Source organism: Vigna angularis, chromosome 3 (genome assembly GCF_016808095.1).
Source record: "Vigna angularis cultivar LongXiaoDou No.4 chromosome 3, ASM1680809v1, whole genome shotgun sequence".
Taxonomy (NCBI): domain Eukaryota; kingdom Viridiplantae; phylum Streptophyta; class Magnoliopsida; order Fabales; family Fabaceae; genus Vigna; species Vigna angularis.
The window spans coordinates 7,923,494-7,939,300 of NC_068972.1; the positions used below are offsets into that span (position 1 = coordinate 7,923,494).

At 29.5% G+C, this 15,807-nt stretch overlaps 2 protein-coding genes and 1 long non-coding RNA gene across 3 annotated transcripts; 1 reads left to right on the plus strand and 2 right to left on the minus strand.

Moving 5' to 3' along the window:
• The first annotated feature begins 686 nt into the window (after positions 1-686).
• Positions 687-6,879, plus strand: LOC108326626 (protein PIGMENT DEFECTIVE 338, chloroplastic). Its single transcript, XM_017560226.2, has 8 exons — positions 687-1,722; positions 3,209-3,283; positions 3,363-3,434; positions 4,046-4,126; positions 4,255-4,352; positions 5,780-5,905; positions 6,015-6,063; positions 6,355-6,879. The coding sequence occupies exons 1-8, from the start codon at positions 814-816 to the stop codon at positions 6,511-6,513; spliced, it is 1,569 nt and encodes a 522-aa protein (XP_017415715.1). The 5' UTR covers positions 687-813; the 3' UTR covers positions 6,514-6,879.
• Positions 1,722-4,795, minus strand: LOC128195890 (uncharacterized). Its single transcript, XR_008247724.1, has 3 exons — positions 4,666-4,795; positions 1,901-2,029; positions 1,722-1,834 (listed from the first exon to the last, which is right to left on the minus strand). It is a non-coding gene; the product is annotated as an uncharacterized LOC128195890 (long non-coding RNA).
• A 2,626-nt stretch (positions 6,880-9,505) lies between the features above and the next one.
• Positions 9,506-12,141, minus strand: LOC108324061 (ran-binding protein 1 homolog b). The gene is made up of 4 exons (XM_017556860.2): positions 11,843-12,141; positions 11,592-11,743; positions 11,294-11,419; positions 9,506-10,078 (listed from the first exon to the last, which is right to left on the minus strand). Exons 1-4 carry the CDS (start codon positions 11,992-11,994, stop codon positions 9,849-9,851), a joined length of 660 nt encoding a protein of 219 aa, XP_017412349.1. The 5' UTR covers positions 11,995-12,141; the 3' UTR covers positions 9,506-9,848.
• Between the last annotated feature and the right edge of the window lie 3,666 nt (positions 12,142-15,807).

Sequence of the window (15,807 nt, forward strand, 5' to 3'; positions counted from 1 at the left end):
GGGCAACAATTTGTTAATATATTTTATTAAGTTATAAGTATTAATAAAGTGTTATTACTTTAAAAAACATCACTTGGAGAAGTGGATATTTCAGAGGACAAAAATCATTATAAATATGTAAGTATATGTTTTTATATGCTAAAATAAGTTTTTTTTTTAACTTTAAACTTGAATATAAAATTACAATTTATTTATGTATCAAACTTTAATATAATTTAGTATTAAAGTTAAAAAATGAATACATATAATCTTATGAACTATCTATGTAAAAAATATTGACATGTTAAGTTGTATTTTAGGTTAAAATTTGAACAATTTATAATATTTAACATTTTCTAAAAGAAATTAATATCGTCAGATTGAAAAATATATATTTATTCATTTTTAAAATTCAGATAAAAAGTATATTCAAATTTAAAAAAATAACGAATTTTAAATTCACCTTTAAATTTAAAGACTTAACATATATTTAACATTTATTATAATTATGTAAATAAATTGATTTTTCAATCAAAAAACAAAAGTTTATTTCTATCAGAGAGGCAGGGAAAATTGATATTTCAATCAAAAAACAATTAATAGTTGAGTTCCAGATTTGAATTGCTTGAAAATTTTCTCCTTTGGGCAGGGAAAATCTATTGAGAATTTGAGATTCCAAAATTGAATTTAAAGGTTAAAAATATCAAAGAAGAAGAAAGGCAGAGAGGGAGACACATGACACCAAACCAGAAAAGGATAAAACAAAAATCAATATTCTTGTTTTGTGTCTGTCTGAAAAACCAAGGGTGATGCTGTGTGCACCACCATTCCAAGATGCCATTTATTCTTCATCCTTCTAAATTTCTTTGCTTTCCCAACTGCACAACAATACCAGTTAAGGACACCACTCTTTTGGCCAACGCCTTCATCGAGAAACCAAACACCAGTCCCAGTAAGCACCAAAAGTTTCGTTCTTTTGCTAAGATTACTCTTTCCAGTCCCCGTGCATCCATAGTTTCTAAGAAAGATTCAATTTTGGGTTATACCCACTTCACACTTTGCTCCAGGAGTGATGGGTTTGGTGGATATTCCACTGATGTGTCTCAAGAGGCTATCGATGATGAAACCACCGCTCAAGAACTTGAGAAGCTTGAGTTACTAAACAAGCCTTCTCCTGTGCTTGTTACAGAAGAACCTTCGTCTGAATCGTCTGAAGTTGAAGTGGAACAGCAAGAAAAGCCCTCGGAAGAGGAGGCTTTGGCACCTTTCTTGAAGTTTTTCAAAGGTAAAAATTCCGGGGAGGATGACGAGGAAGAGAGGGAGGGGTTGGAGGTTGAGAATGGAGAGGGAGATAAGAAGGTTAATGTTGAGTACTATGACCCAAAACTTGGAGATTTTGTGGTGGGTGTTGTTGTTTCAGGTAATGAAAACAAGCTTGATGTCAATATAGGGGCAGATTTGCTAGGTACAATGTTGACAAAGGAAGTGCTTCCCTTATACGATAAGGAAATGGAGAACTTGTTGTGTGATGTGAACAGGGATGCCGAGGATTTCATGGTTCAGGGGAAGATGGGAATTGTGAAGAATGAGGAGGCAATAAGTGGAGTAGCAGTGGCCGGAAGGCCTGTTGTGGAAATTGGAACCATTTTGTTTGCTGAGGTTTTAGGTAGGACATTTAGTGGCCGACCATTACTTTCCACCAGAAGACTCTTTCGTCGGATTGCCTGGCATCGACTGAGGCAGGTTTTTCTCTATCTTTTCTTCTTCTTTCCGACACCAGTATGGTAGATATTCCAACTTCTATGCAGAATTTTTTTATGAGGCATTAAGACATTCTTGCATTTTCTTGGTGTACCTGTAATGGATGCGTATTAGACACATTTGGATACATTACCTTTACATATTCGTGAAATGTGCAAACCTTTTGTTTTGTTTGTTTTGAAAATCTGAGATTGCTGGATACTCCGCAATATGGCTAGCGAGAGGTAGTTTGGATTGGATATGTATCAATATGGGTCCTTCAATTTTCTGATTTTTCGTTTTCCTCCCACTATATGGCATGAGATGTACAAATTAGAACTTGGTAATATATATCAAAATTAGAACTTGGTCACTGGAAAGAGCACAAGTTGCAGGCACATGACGAGCAAAACAAGGAAATTTTCCTTTTCTTCTATGAATGATATTCATGGAGGAAATAAGATTGATACTACTGCTTGTTGGCAATGGGCAGTGATTTATTCTATTTTCTGTAAGGCTGGTGAAGCATGCTTAGTTTGCATTTTTTGAAACTGCAATTAAATATTTAGTATATTTTATGATTTTTATGCATATCCATATATGCGTGTTTCACATATGATATCCTTTATATCTTAATAATAGGATACACATGGTATCTGATAATTGCATTCTCCATGCTTTATTTTGGGTTTGTCAGTTCTTATGGCTACTTAATTGTTAAGATATAATATTCAAGAAATGACATCTGTCCTCCATTTAATAGTGACAACAAATTGGTCCTTCTATGATATTCGATGTCAATTTTGTCTTTCAAGGGTCAATTTTGTGTGTTTTTAATTACTAATTTGATGGAACAAATATGAGATTGAAGGATCACGTTTGCATTGTGTATTTGCATGACCAATTTTGATATTAATGTATTATAAATTGAGGACGAATATGATACTGTGTATGTTTAACAGGCCAAAACAGACATTTAGGGTGTGCTAGATTGTGTTTTTGTTTTTGTAAGTTTCTAAAACTACCTCCCTCAAAAAAGACCAGAGGTAGTATTTTATCAAACAACTTTCAAAATCTAATTTTTGCGGAGTAGGAGTGAAAGGATGGGACAATGTAGGAAGCATATATGAGTAATAGGAAATTGATAGTAGAAAACCAAATCAACTTTGGGATGTTTTATTTATTTTTTATTTTAAAACTGAAAAAGATTGTTTTTTGAAACAGTTTTGAAAAACTATTTATCAAGCAAATTCACTCTTCCTAAAAACAGAAAATAATCGGAAACGAACAGGTTGTTACTCTTTATTCATATTTATCCTGAAATTTTAGTGGGAAGGAAAACATAGTTTGATCTAATACTAAAATCTATGCCCATGATCTCACGAATTTTGTCTTATCCTTGTTCCAATCTTATCCCATGTACAGTCAAATAACATCTTTCTGATGGTGGTGAGATTTAAATTTTCAATTTTTTTAATGTTTTGGGCAGATAAAACAGCTCAATGATCCTATAGAGGTTAGAATCACCGAGTGGAATACTGGGGGCCTGCTAACAAGGATTGAGGTCTGTGCCATTGACTTGCAATTTATGTTCATGTGGCACTCATGTAGATGCTTATCTCTTTCTGAATTTGTATGGGCAGGGTTTGCGAGCTTTCCTACCCAAAGCTGAGCTTGTAAAAAAAGCAACTAGCTTTACAGAATTGAAAGAACATGTAAGTTGCAGCCTTGGAACTTTCCACTAAGCCATGGAAAAAAAAAACATTTTTCTTATTGGGATGGCTTCTGCCGATATTCTTATTTTATTGTCTATTATTTGGTAGATCTGTTGATAACAATATGTATAGCTTCACAAATGGTACCATTGCATTAAGTTTAATTCCTATATAGCCGCTGTCTGAGTGCAAATTTATGCTTTAAGTAAAACTAGTTTCTTTTTTAAGGTTTTATACAAGTCCGTTCCTCGAGTGAGTAGCTAAAGATTTTGAATACTGCATAGTGATTAGTGGTTAAGCATCTAAGGAAGTTCAGACCTAGTAGTCAAAATGATGTTTTATGTTGTTCTGTATTCTTTAAAATACCCCAAACATAATTTAAATTCACATACATTATTATGGGGTTTGCATTGTGAAAAGTGATGATCTAAAAGTTGTCATGCATGATACGGTATTGCTTTATGAGCTTCCTCTTGGTGGTATACATTACAATTTCAAGTGTTCAGCAAATTAGCTGAAAAGATTCTGTATTTCTTTACAAAAACATTATTTCTTGTATTTATTGTTTCTTTTTCACTGCTTCTTACCACCACTTGATTACAATGATGTAGGTGGGGCGCCGCATGTATGTACAAATTACTCAGATAGATGAAACTAAAAACAATTTAATACTTAGTGAAAAGGAAGCTTGGGTTAGTATTCAACTCTTCCTATTTCCTATTCTTCCTTCTTCTTTTTGCTTTATTTTTTCAAGGGATATTTTTAGGCCTTCCTTTTTCTTCTTGGTCTTCTGAAACTTCTAGTGCACAATATATTTCAGGAAAAATTGAATCTTCGTGAGGGAACACTTCTAGATGGGACTGTGAAAAAGATCTTACCGTATGGAGCCCAAATTAAGCTAGGAAAAAGTAACAGAAGGTCAGTCACTGATTGGATGTGAATTGCTTTAGCCATTTTTTTTATCTTGTTTGATAAATCACAACTTGATTCAAAGGGATTCCCCTAGGTATTGTTCTTTTTTCAAGGGTGACCCCATCGTAGAGAATCATTGAATGGTTTCAATGTGAAGAAAAGAAAACTTGATTCAAGTCCTTTTCCTATACATGGCTACAAGTGTTTTCATAACTGAAAACCTATATTTGCGTTAGATAATAGGATGCTTTTATAATCTTTGACATGATCAATTGGTGAATGATAGCTCCGCTGCAGATGATATTATTCTGGAACATACCTAGATTCAGGTTACTGATACGAGTCACTTTCTGACTAGATTCCTCTGAGATCTTTAATATAAAAAGTGAATATTAGAGAACTTAGTGTGCCCCATTTTACAGATCCATTGAAATTCGTGTAAAACGGTAGTCCATCTCCTATTTGAGGTGTCTGCCTGAAGTAACCAATGTTTAACCATTTGTCTTAAAGATTCTTCACAACCTAGCCTGAAAAAGTAGAAATTCATGCTTCAGAGCTCACCTATAGGAAAAAGATGCAAAATAAAAATCTTGGACCCCTATAGGAAAAGATATATCACAATTGTGTAAGTACTTTACATAAAAAGAAATGTTGAAGTTCCAAAAGAAACATTTGAAGTTTTGAGCAGCACTATAGCAGCCTTAGGTTCATAAGAATTGTTTTCCTTTAAATTTCAAAACAACATAAAAGATGTAAATATTTCCTCAATTGTCTGCATTGCTTTTATAAGACCATTTTAAGCATTGTATTTAAACCCAAAGTAGACACAGCATAAATGTAAATTTAATTGGTATTCGTGCAACTTGTACTGAACATGGATTCTCTTTCTAAATGAAGTGAACAAAAATAAGGTTTTTATCACTCCTTTATATTCTTTTAATCACCGCTTCACCACTTCTGATTTTTCGCTCAGGCAGAGCACACGCACATAGCTCTATGGTGAATTACTGCAAACTGTATATTTTCATTGCTTCCCTTCAGGTTACCCTGAAGGTGTTTTTATACAGACTTCTTACCCGTTATTCAAGGGTTACAACCTGTTAGTTTTCTGTTTAAACCCTAATTATTACTCTGTTAAAGAAGTTATTACTTTGAACAAAAATAAGGTTTTTATCAATCGTTGCATAATCTTCTTTGTTTTTTCCCTACCTTTCATGGTTTTATGTTATTCTCATTCTCATCTGTTATATCACTGATCTATCTCATCTGCCCCATGGTTTGGCTGCATCGTTGTTAAGAGGCTTCTTAGACATTTTTATCCACATGAAGATTTATATATCAACTTCATGACTTTTATTCTTAAAGTTGGATTAACGCAGCTTACAACGACATGACATTTTAAAATTTAAATGTTACTATTTGACGCCTTTCAGTGGGTTGCTGCATGTTTCAAATATCTCTAGAGCTGAAATTACTTCTGTCAGTGACGTACTATCTGTTGATGAGAATGTCAAAGTTCTTGTTATGAGGTCAATGTTTCCTGATAAAATTGCTTTAAGGTAATGGATTACTGACTTTAAATTTCTTCTGTAATTGTTGGGTACATTCAGTTTATTCCTGTTTCTCTAATAGCTGACTTTAACTCCTTTTACTCTTCTTGCTATGCAGCATTGCTGAACTTGAAAGTGAACCTGGCCTTTTTCTATCAAATAAAGAGGTATATATTTATTATTTTCCTAATAAGACACTGTTTTGATAAGCTTCTCAATAAGTTCTTAGAAGAGAAGAAAATGAGATGGTAACACATAAGCTAAAAACATCCTATGCACCTTAATATTTATAAAAGTTATCTCGTTTAAGTTCCATGAAAAGTTTAATTCATTTTTGTTCTCTTATTTTCTTTTTCTATTAGTGATTATTGAGAAGTTTATCCAAACAAAGTCAAAGTTCTATTTGATTTTAGTTGGACTGATATTGATAGACGTGTAATATTTTTTATCATGAAAAGAGAGTTTATCTGGAGGCTGATATGATGGCAAAGAAATACAAGCAAAAGCTGCCTCCTTCTGTCGAAACTCAACGATTAGAACACATACCTACCAGTGCCCTACCTTTTGAAAATGAAGCACTTTATGCAAACTGGAAGTGGTTTAAGTTTGAAAAATAATGATGAAACAAGTTGACACAAAAGCATGATATTAGTCACTGACAGAAACTCAATTCAGAGAACTTAGCACTGCATGGGGGCGTGCCTTTCTGGAAGAAAACATCAGAAGACTAAAGTGGTTTTCGTTTTGATGCAGTCATTGTTCTCCTGATGACTACCGTAAAGATTACAAGCCACTATGAGATCAAAAGGGTCACAGCATAATTAACTTTTATTCTTTTTTCTGTAACCAAGAAAGATTCTTCTTCCTTTCCTTTTCATCTTAATTTTTCTCTCGTGGGGCATCACTTTATAGATAGATTAATGTAGTTTTATGTAAATTCTGGAATAAATTTTGAATTTAATTTTGATTAACACTTGTGAAAACTTTTTGCACTAACATTTTTGGCCTCTTAAGTTAGACACTTGTTGATGTTCAAACAGTGTTAAATGACAGTGTGAATGTTTTACAGCAGAAGATCAAAATCAGATCCAATTTGTATTGCATTCATTTCCTTAATTTTTCATGAGTTTTTCACTTCAACTTGAAATTCTGCTCTTCTGACACTTTTTGGGTCATAAATTATTTTTTTGAATAAACCAAGCATTCCCAGGTAATTGGAGGTGATTTTTTTGGAATCCTGAGAGGTTAATTGTATGAAAGTTACGTTTATTACCTGAAAAACTGTCAAAACAAAAGCAGTAGCTGACAAAGGATTGCAGAAAATTTGCTTAAACTATGTAGGTAAATGAAATAGCGTGAAAAGAGAGCAAGAACAAATTATTTTATGAAAGAATTTATAATTATTTCAAGTATTGAAACAATAAAAAAAAATTCCTCGAGTCTATATAGAATAATATTTATCTTTTCTAATTTTAAAATAGATACTTAATAAAATGATATTTACATTTTCTGTAAATTTTAATTACACTTTCATCTTCCCAAATAATATTAACATTCTTTATGTTTTCAATAAGGTGATAATCATCTTTTTTATTTTATTTATAACATTTTTTTTTATTTAAACTTTAATTAATATAAATATTTGTTTAAGTAAGATAAAAGAAGTAAGTACAAAAAATAAATGATTGTCGGTTGTTGAAAACATATAGAAGGTGAATCTTTATTTAAAAACTAAATCTTTGTATGATTGTAGTTTTAATAAATTTCATTTTACTAAAACTTAACAGGGATAGAAAGAATTTACCATAACCACATTTAAGTTCACTTCCCTACAAAAATTAAAACTACAACAGTGTAAAATAATAAATATAATGACAAAGGGTTTGTGTGAAGATGTGTTTAAAGACCTTGTACTCGATCAAATGTGTTTATAAATATTTTTCGAATTTTGACATTTTTTTTCTTATATATAGATTCAACTCACCTAAACTTTTATGTATAAAAAAACATTTTATAATTTTAAACAAACCATTAAATTTTATATATATATATATATTATAAAAAATTCAATGTCAATAAAACATACTTTTATCTTCTTGAGACAAGTATAAATTAAGATGCTATAATTGTATAATATTAAAATAGAATGTCAAATAATAATTGGATTAATGACAAAATTAAAAAAAAAGTCAAAATAATATGTAACATGCAATGCATCTTTTGAATAAATGATACAAAGAAATAAGATAATATATAATTAAAATTGCGATAAGTATATTAAAATTGTGACGAGAAAAACAAGTAAACTTGATGGTTATCTAATGTTAAGAATGAACTATTTTTTTAAGTAAAACAATAATCAAATGAAATGAACCTAGGAGTTAAAAAAAACAAAAAGACAAGGTTTTTTTATGTTATCACATAAAAATAGTGTTTACATAATTGAATATTAGAATGTAAGAATAAAATATTTTATGAAAAAAAGCAATAAATAAAATATTAAAATGAAATATAAATAATTAAATGTCATAAAAATCATATGATTCAATAAAATTAAGATTTGTAGTTCCTTAAATGCAATATACAATTTGAAAAAAATCACACAATAAAATATGTAAATAAAGTTGTAATTATTATAGAGATTTGAACAAACTTGGAAAATGTTAAAAAATCAAACCATTAAAATAAAAAGATTTAGTAAAAGAAAAAATAAAGTTACCAAAATAAGGATTATAAAAAATAATGAATATAAACTTTTTACATACCCTTATCATACTAAATTTGAAAAATTAAATATTAATCATTCCTAAACTGTCTCAGTGAAAATTTATTGTCATAAACTTGAAAATACTCAGGACAGATTTATCAAGTTTAATACCAGAAGATTCAAAAGTATCAACAAGAAAGATATTCAAAAGTGAAATTCTCTAACTGATTAAAAATGATATCTGGACCTTTAGGTTCCGCTACCACCGCGGTGATTTCTTAAAGGCCTTTGGCAAATACATCCAGTGTGACACAACTGAATCTGTACTTTGCACAGTCTCGAACGACAATTTATTCAATCTGTTAACGGTTGACATGAAGTGAAGCCTAGACGTGTACACAAACTAATATAATCTAAGGAAAAGGATGCTTTCGCAAAATTTAAACCAACTCATAGTGTGTTTGAGATAATTACTGGGTACATACATCACATAATCCTGCACCATATATACTAGATAGCTTTTTGATATGGTGTAAAAGCATTTTTAAAAGACAACATTCAAACATGCTAAAAATACTACGAAGCTTGGAAGCTACTCTTATTTATAGAGATTAGTGTGCTTTCTAAAAACAGTTTTCCCATTTACTTTATCTTCGGTGTCAGAGTTTCGGCATGTGCTTTCAAAATATAGTTTGTAAATTTCCTCCATTATATTATTCTCAGTAATCCAAATACTCCAACACCAATAGTCCTCCTACTTTCACGTCTTTCACTTCCTCTAAGAAGCACTATGATAAAAGTGCACCTCTATCGAAAAGCCAACAAAGAAAACTAGGTAGAGCAGGAACAGTCCAAAAAATCTTAGTTTTTAGTCATGAAAAATAAATGTGAAACTCAAACAATTTGTACCAAAACCTTTGTTTATAATTTTGACTATTGCTTGACTGCACCCTCCCCCTCCCCAACCAACATGACTCCTTACTCGCAACAAATACATATGTAGAATGAAAATAACAATAATAATAGACTCCCAAGACCCCGAAAGCTCAACCATTCAAGCCTCAAAATTCAAACCCAACCCTAACTTTGCCAGCTGACAAAAAACTCACGAAGACACAAACAGCTCAGTTCAGTGACACAATCTGGCAACTATTAAGTTTGAGAATATTCCAAGATATGGGCGGCAAAAACAATTACCACCTAACCTTATCAGATTGCCAAGTATAGAACATGAATAAGAAATACTCATGCTGAGGATGCAGGCTCTTCAGTTTTCTTATCTTCAACCGCCTTGCTTTCCTTTCCAGATTCCTTCTCGGTTTTGTCATCAGACTTCTCTTCACCTTCTTTCTTCTCTGCCTTCTCTTCAACACTTAATTTCTCAATAAGATCAGCTGCTGCAGACGATTCCTTGTCATCCTCTGCCTTCTGAGATTCGGCAACTTCTTGGAATGTTTCCATAAAGCTTTTGCAATCTAAAGGAGACAAGGAAAGAGAATATTGTTAAAATATATCAATAACTACAATTATGGATAGCACACCAAAGATATTCATGGGTAGAAAAAGCCGTTCAACACAAAAATACCTTAGGCCAAAAAGAGTACAAGAAAGAACATTAGCTATTGTCTAAAATATAAAATATATTACATTAAAAATATCTCTCAGCCAAAAAGAGTACAGGAGAGAACATTAGTGATTGTCTAATATATATTATAGATTTTCAAATTCGGAGATAACATAACACAGAATCCAAGTAATGGTACACTAAAAGATTGAAAATAAATGAATACTAGAGTTGTTAAACGCACTATTGGGATTTTAAAAACCAAAGAAACACATAGACAAGTTGAAATATATTGTTATGTATCTAAGCTATGAAATACACACAACCCCGTGCCATACTAAATTCCTTAAAAGTGAAAACTATGAAATACAATATGACAAATAATTTCATAAACTTAATATGGAATTGCCAAAGACATTAAATTAATTTTCTATGACCCATAAAAATAGTACAATATAAAGGGTAAGTACTTCTAGTAGGATGTAGGAATCATACAATATAATATTTTAGTATTTGAAGCCAATCAAAAATCATTGTTAAGGCCATGTGCCCAAATCATTTTTGCTCACTGAACCAGATCTTTATTTAAACTGAGAATATGCTCAAGATAAAAAGGTCTCAGACTACTATGATAGGAGATATAAAAATAAACAGATGATGTGAATATTAGTGGCACAGGATAAAGCTAATCAGGTCATTTCACCTTCCTTTTGAGTCTACATCAAAATTAATGTTTATGGAAAAAAAAATTCTATGAGGTATTGCAAGCACACACAAATTCACACAAACGATGGAAAGAAAAGGTACTCTGACTAAATTTTATAGCTCATAAAACTCTGAACTGATCAGAAGACTTCACACAAACTTTACAATGGAGTTTTAAGAAGGATGCATCAAATTGAACTATGAGAAAAGGATTTCATACTTTCACATATTTATTTTACCACCATCCCAACTATCATCAAATAGAAATTGGCAAATTGATTCATAGGAGCAGGATGATAACAGATAATTCAAAGCATGTAGATGCAGAGTTACAAATCCTCCAATCAAAAATTTTGTTTAAACAGAGAGATCCACAAGAAAATATCTCCACTCAAATCTGGGCTAGAACCCAAGAACTTACTTTCAATAGAAGGAAATCGGATGCAGAAAAGTTCATCCTTAAGTTCACCATCAGCATAATCCCTAGCATGCCAGACACAAGATTTCTCGTTCCCAGCGTGCTCTTGGACAGACATAGTAGGCAAGACTGCAACAATCAAGAACAGATAAAACCAAAATTAAATCTCAAACTGGAAATTCTGAAAAAATAAAAAACTGCAATAATCAAGAACAGATAAAACCAAAATTAAAACTCAAACTGGAAATTCTAAAAAAATAAAAAACAGATGCAAAAGATAAGAGGTAAAAAGAACACGCACTGAGATGATTGGCACAGATCTTGAGAGTCTTGGACTGCCTCATGAGAAGCCTAACCTTGCCAGTAACCTTGTGTTTCAAGAACTTCACAGTTCCTGCGCCTCTCTCCTTCCACTGGTTTCCATCTTTATCAAAACGGTACAATTTCGATTTGCTGTGATCAGATAAACACGTATAAACCGCACCGATCAGTGTACAAACGGCTAAATCAAAAAGCAAATATAGACAAAAATGAGAGAAGGAAATAACGTACAGATCTAGGATTGGATCTTCGTCCTCTTCACCGGTGGTGACAGCAACCTCCTCGAGTTTGACGATAGGAGCGATGTTGGCTCCAGTGTCCTCGTCATCACCAGCGACGGGTGCCTCCTCCTCCTCTCGGTGCTCGGGATCGGCGCTCGACATCTTTGGAGAATGAGAGAACGTGTCGTGCTGCTGCTAGGGTTTGGAAAGTGAGAAAGGGTTTGAGTATAGCCTGGTTTGTGTGCTGTAGTGAATGGGAATGAAGTGTGGGTGTGAGGCTTATTTTATAAACCTTTTAGAAAAAGTAATAATTTGGGAGTGTTACTCTCTGTTTTCATTTATTTATAATTTATAATATAAAAAAATCTATGCCCGGATTAAAAATAATAATTAATTATATTTCTTATAAAAAGTTATTACAATAACAAAATAAAAAACCAAATATTCATTTATTTTCTATAATAAAGTAAAAGTAATTAAAATCTATTTATATTTAATAAAATTAATTTTTTAATTGGGAAGCAAATTGCCATTTTTGTTTCAAAGAGACTTTTTACTGTTAGTTCCAATTCTAAAATTACTATTTCCATTCTATTCTATTATAAAATATTTTATTATTCATTTTATTCTTACAATTTTGCAATTATTATTGTTCTTTTAGATATTTTGCCATTGTTTTAGAATTTTTTCTGATTATTTATTTATAAAATATTATTTCTGTAAGATTTTCACGCATTTGTCGAAAAAAAAAATAATCGTAATAGAAAAATGAGAAAATATAAAACCTGACCAAAAACAAAAAATTCTGGTTAAATTTTTATAAAATTACTTTTATGAATGTTAACAATCATAAATTAACTTACAATCTTTTTAACATATTTATAAAATAGTCATGAAATTACTGTATATCAATTTCTAAAATATGTAGTAAAGTGGTGTGCAATATGTTTTACAATAACATAAAAATTAAATTTATATGTTATTTGAACCTGTATTTAGACATGAATATTTAATTGGCTAATCTTGCCTTTAATAGATATGAATGGTGTCATGATAATATAATTTCCTTATTTTACTGTGAATGTATTTTATTATTTTGTTTTCTAGATTTTCAATAAAATAATAATAAAATTCATTTATTAATTTAATAGTAAGTGATAAATTTAACTAATTATATAAAAAATGATGAAATATTGATTCAAAACAATAAGTATTAGAGTATGTGAATAGATGCAAATTAAAGTACACAAATGACAGTTTAATACAACATTATTTATCTTACTCTTTTCTAACAGGCTAAATCATGTGTTTTTAATCTTTTCAATCGCTAGTCCAACAAGTTCATTGAATTTATAGTCTTTATTTCATATATGCATAATCATCCCTCCGAGGTTGGATTACATTAAAAGAAAAAAATAACTGCTGATTATCTTAGAAAAAAACTAAGTTCTAATAACATTTTTTTTAACATGGAAATAAGATTTTATTTGTAATATTTATTGTTATTGAGAAAAAAAATGAAAAGAAATGTGTGAATAAATAAAATGAAATATAATAAAGAACTATTATTTAGAAAGAAATTCACATGACATGAAATAATTTTTTTTATTTTTAAAATTAAATAATTAATTAAGTTAGCTTATTCTATAATTATAAAATAAATTGACATATGAAAAAAATTTGTCATTTTTAATATATATATATATATATATATATATATATATATATATATAATAAATACTTAATTGGGTTAGAGTCATTGTATTATTAACTAAAGTGATTTAATTAATTATATATTTAGTTAAGAGCATGTATCTCATTAAATATTAAATATAGATATCATATTCTAATTTAACGAGGAATAGATTATAAATATTAGTTTTTTTAGAAAAAGTAACATAGGTTACATAAAAAGTTTATGGTGACCTCTTATTATTACTATTTTCTCACTATCCATCACAGGAAAAAAAAAATAAGCAGAGGATCCAAGGTGGTCTAGAGTTGTCCAATGGCTAATGGTCATTCGAGGTTTATAGTATTTTTATGGAATATTGGAATTCCTCAATTAATTGAAAGGTTTGTTACTTATTAATAATTGATCTGTTTTTATTTGTATTTAACAATTAATATCAAAATCAGGTTAAATTTGTGATTAAATTTTTGTGACCAAATTGCATAAACCATAACATGAGTTTTTTCCTCAATTTTTAAAGAACTCTAATTATTAAATATAGGAATTTTAACTTTATAAAACCTTATGAATAAATTCAATTTTCCACAGTAAAAAAACTGTATTAAATGATGTTACTCAAGTTATGGTTTAAGTTTATCATATTACTTGAGCATGTGGTTAGAATTTATAACTAGGATATTTTTCTTGTTTTGATTTAAATTATCTTGTAAGACGTGCTCTTTTTTTTTTATAGATATATTTTATTAAATTAAGTATAACATATTTATACATTTTCACATTACCTTTGAAATCCATGTTAGTCTTAAGTGTTCACTTTTGGTAACGGGTTTAACAAACAAGTTCTCAATATTGTCTTGCATATATAGACTTCTATCCCTCGTTTATTGTTCGATTCATTATTATAAAATAAGATTTTGATTTTGCATAGCTTGATGGAAGGTCATGGGGTCATCTTTCATTGTATCGTTAATTTTTCTCATTTTATTGGAAAAATATAATATAATCATTTGGAATAACATTTTTTCTTTCTCTGTAGATCTTCGCATAAATACTAGCTCATGAAACATATGTTATTAAGGGTATTGAGTTTGCGTTTGTAGAGAAAAACAATTGCATGAATAAAATATAAAATTGTCATAAATTTTACCCTTTGAGATAGTCTTTGACCTTACTATTCCCTAAAATTCAATATTATCAAAGAATGTGACATTTATCGTATAATAAAAATTGTCTTCAATTTGATATTGTAGAACTTATAACCTCTTATCTAGTTATTTTGCTATGCTTATCTTTAACGTATTTATCACAAACATCAAGGTTTGTCAAGTAAAATTTACGTTCAGTGACAAATAATTCCGCATTTAAGGATTTATTACAAGAAGTTACCATATTAAGCATGTGTAGATTATCATTAGCCAAAACTAATTTGGTTCAAACAATATTTGAATTTAAAGATAATATGAATTTATTATTTCTAAACAAACACAAACAACATAATTTGTCCAAATAAAAACATAACTCAAATTCCGTCTAAATGATTATACAAATAAAGTGTTTTTCAAAAGGAAACCTAAGGTGTTCTAGAATTAAAACATCATATTCTAGTTTCATCTATGTTGTTTGCGACGACCAATTTAGATAAACTTTTACATATTGTTCTATGAGGTATTGGAGGCTTTACAATTAATTAAAAGATTTGTTATTCATTAATAATTGATTTGTTTTAATTCATAATTTAACAGGAAATTGTTAATACATAAAATATATAAATCTATAACCAAATGAATGAACTAAATTATTAGGATGACTCTGAAGTCTTTTTGGAATAAGTTTTAAATATATATTATTTTTTTATTAAAATAAAAAACATATAAAATAAAATTAATTTTAATATTTAGGCGAAATAATTTGATATATAAATTTAAAATATTTATTATATATATATCATTATTAATTTGATCTCATTTGAAAAAAAGACAACATTTTTTTATTTAAAAAAAAACAACTATTAAATTAAGTTAACATTTAAAAAATAAAGACTAAATTGAATATAAAATATTGTCTAATGACATTATTATTGTCATGTAACACTGTCACACTAAAATAATTTGACACGTGTTAATTAAAAAAAACAAATTAAATTAAAAATACTATGAGTTAATATGTAACATATAAACATAAGGATAAGAGTAATCTAACAAAACTAACCCAATTGAATTAGTTTTAAAAATTGTAATATTTAATTACACTAAAGAAAATTTTATGTCTTTTTGAATTTTTCA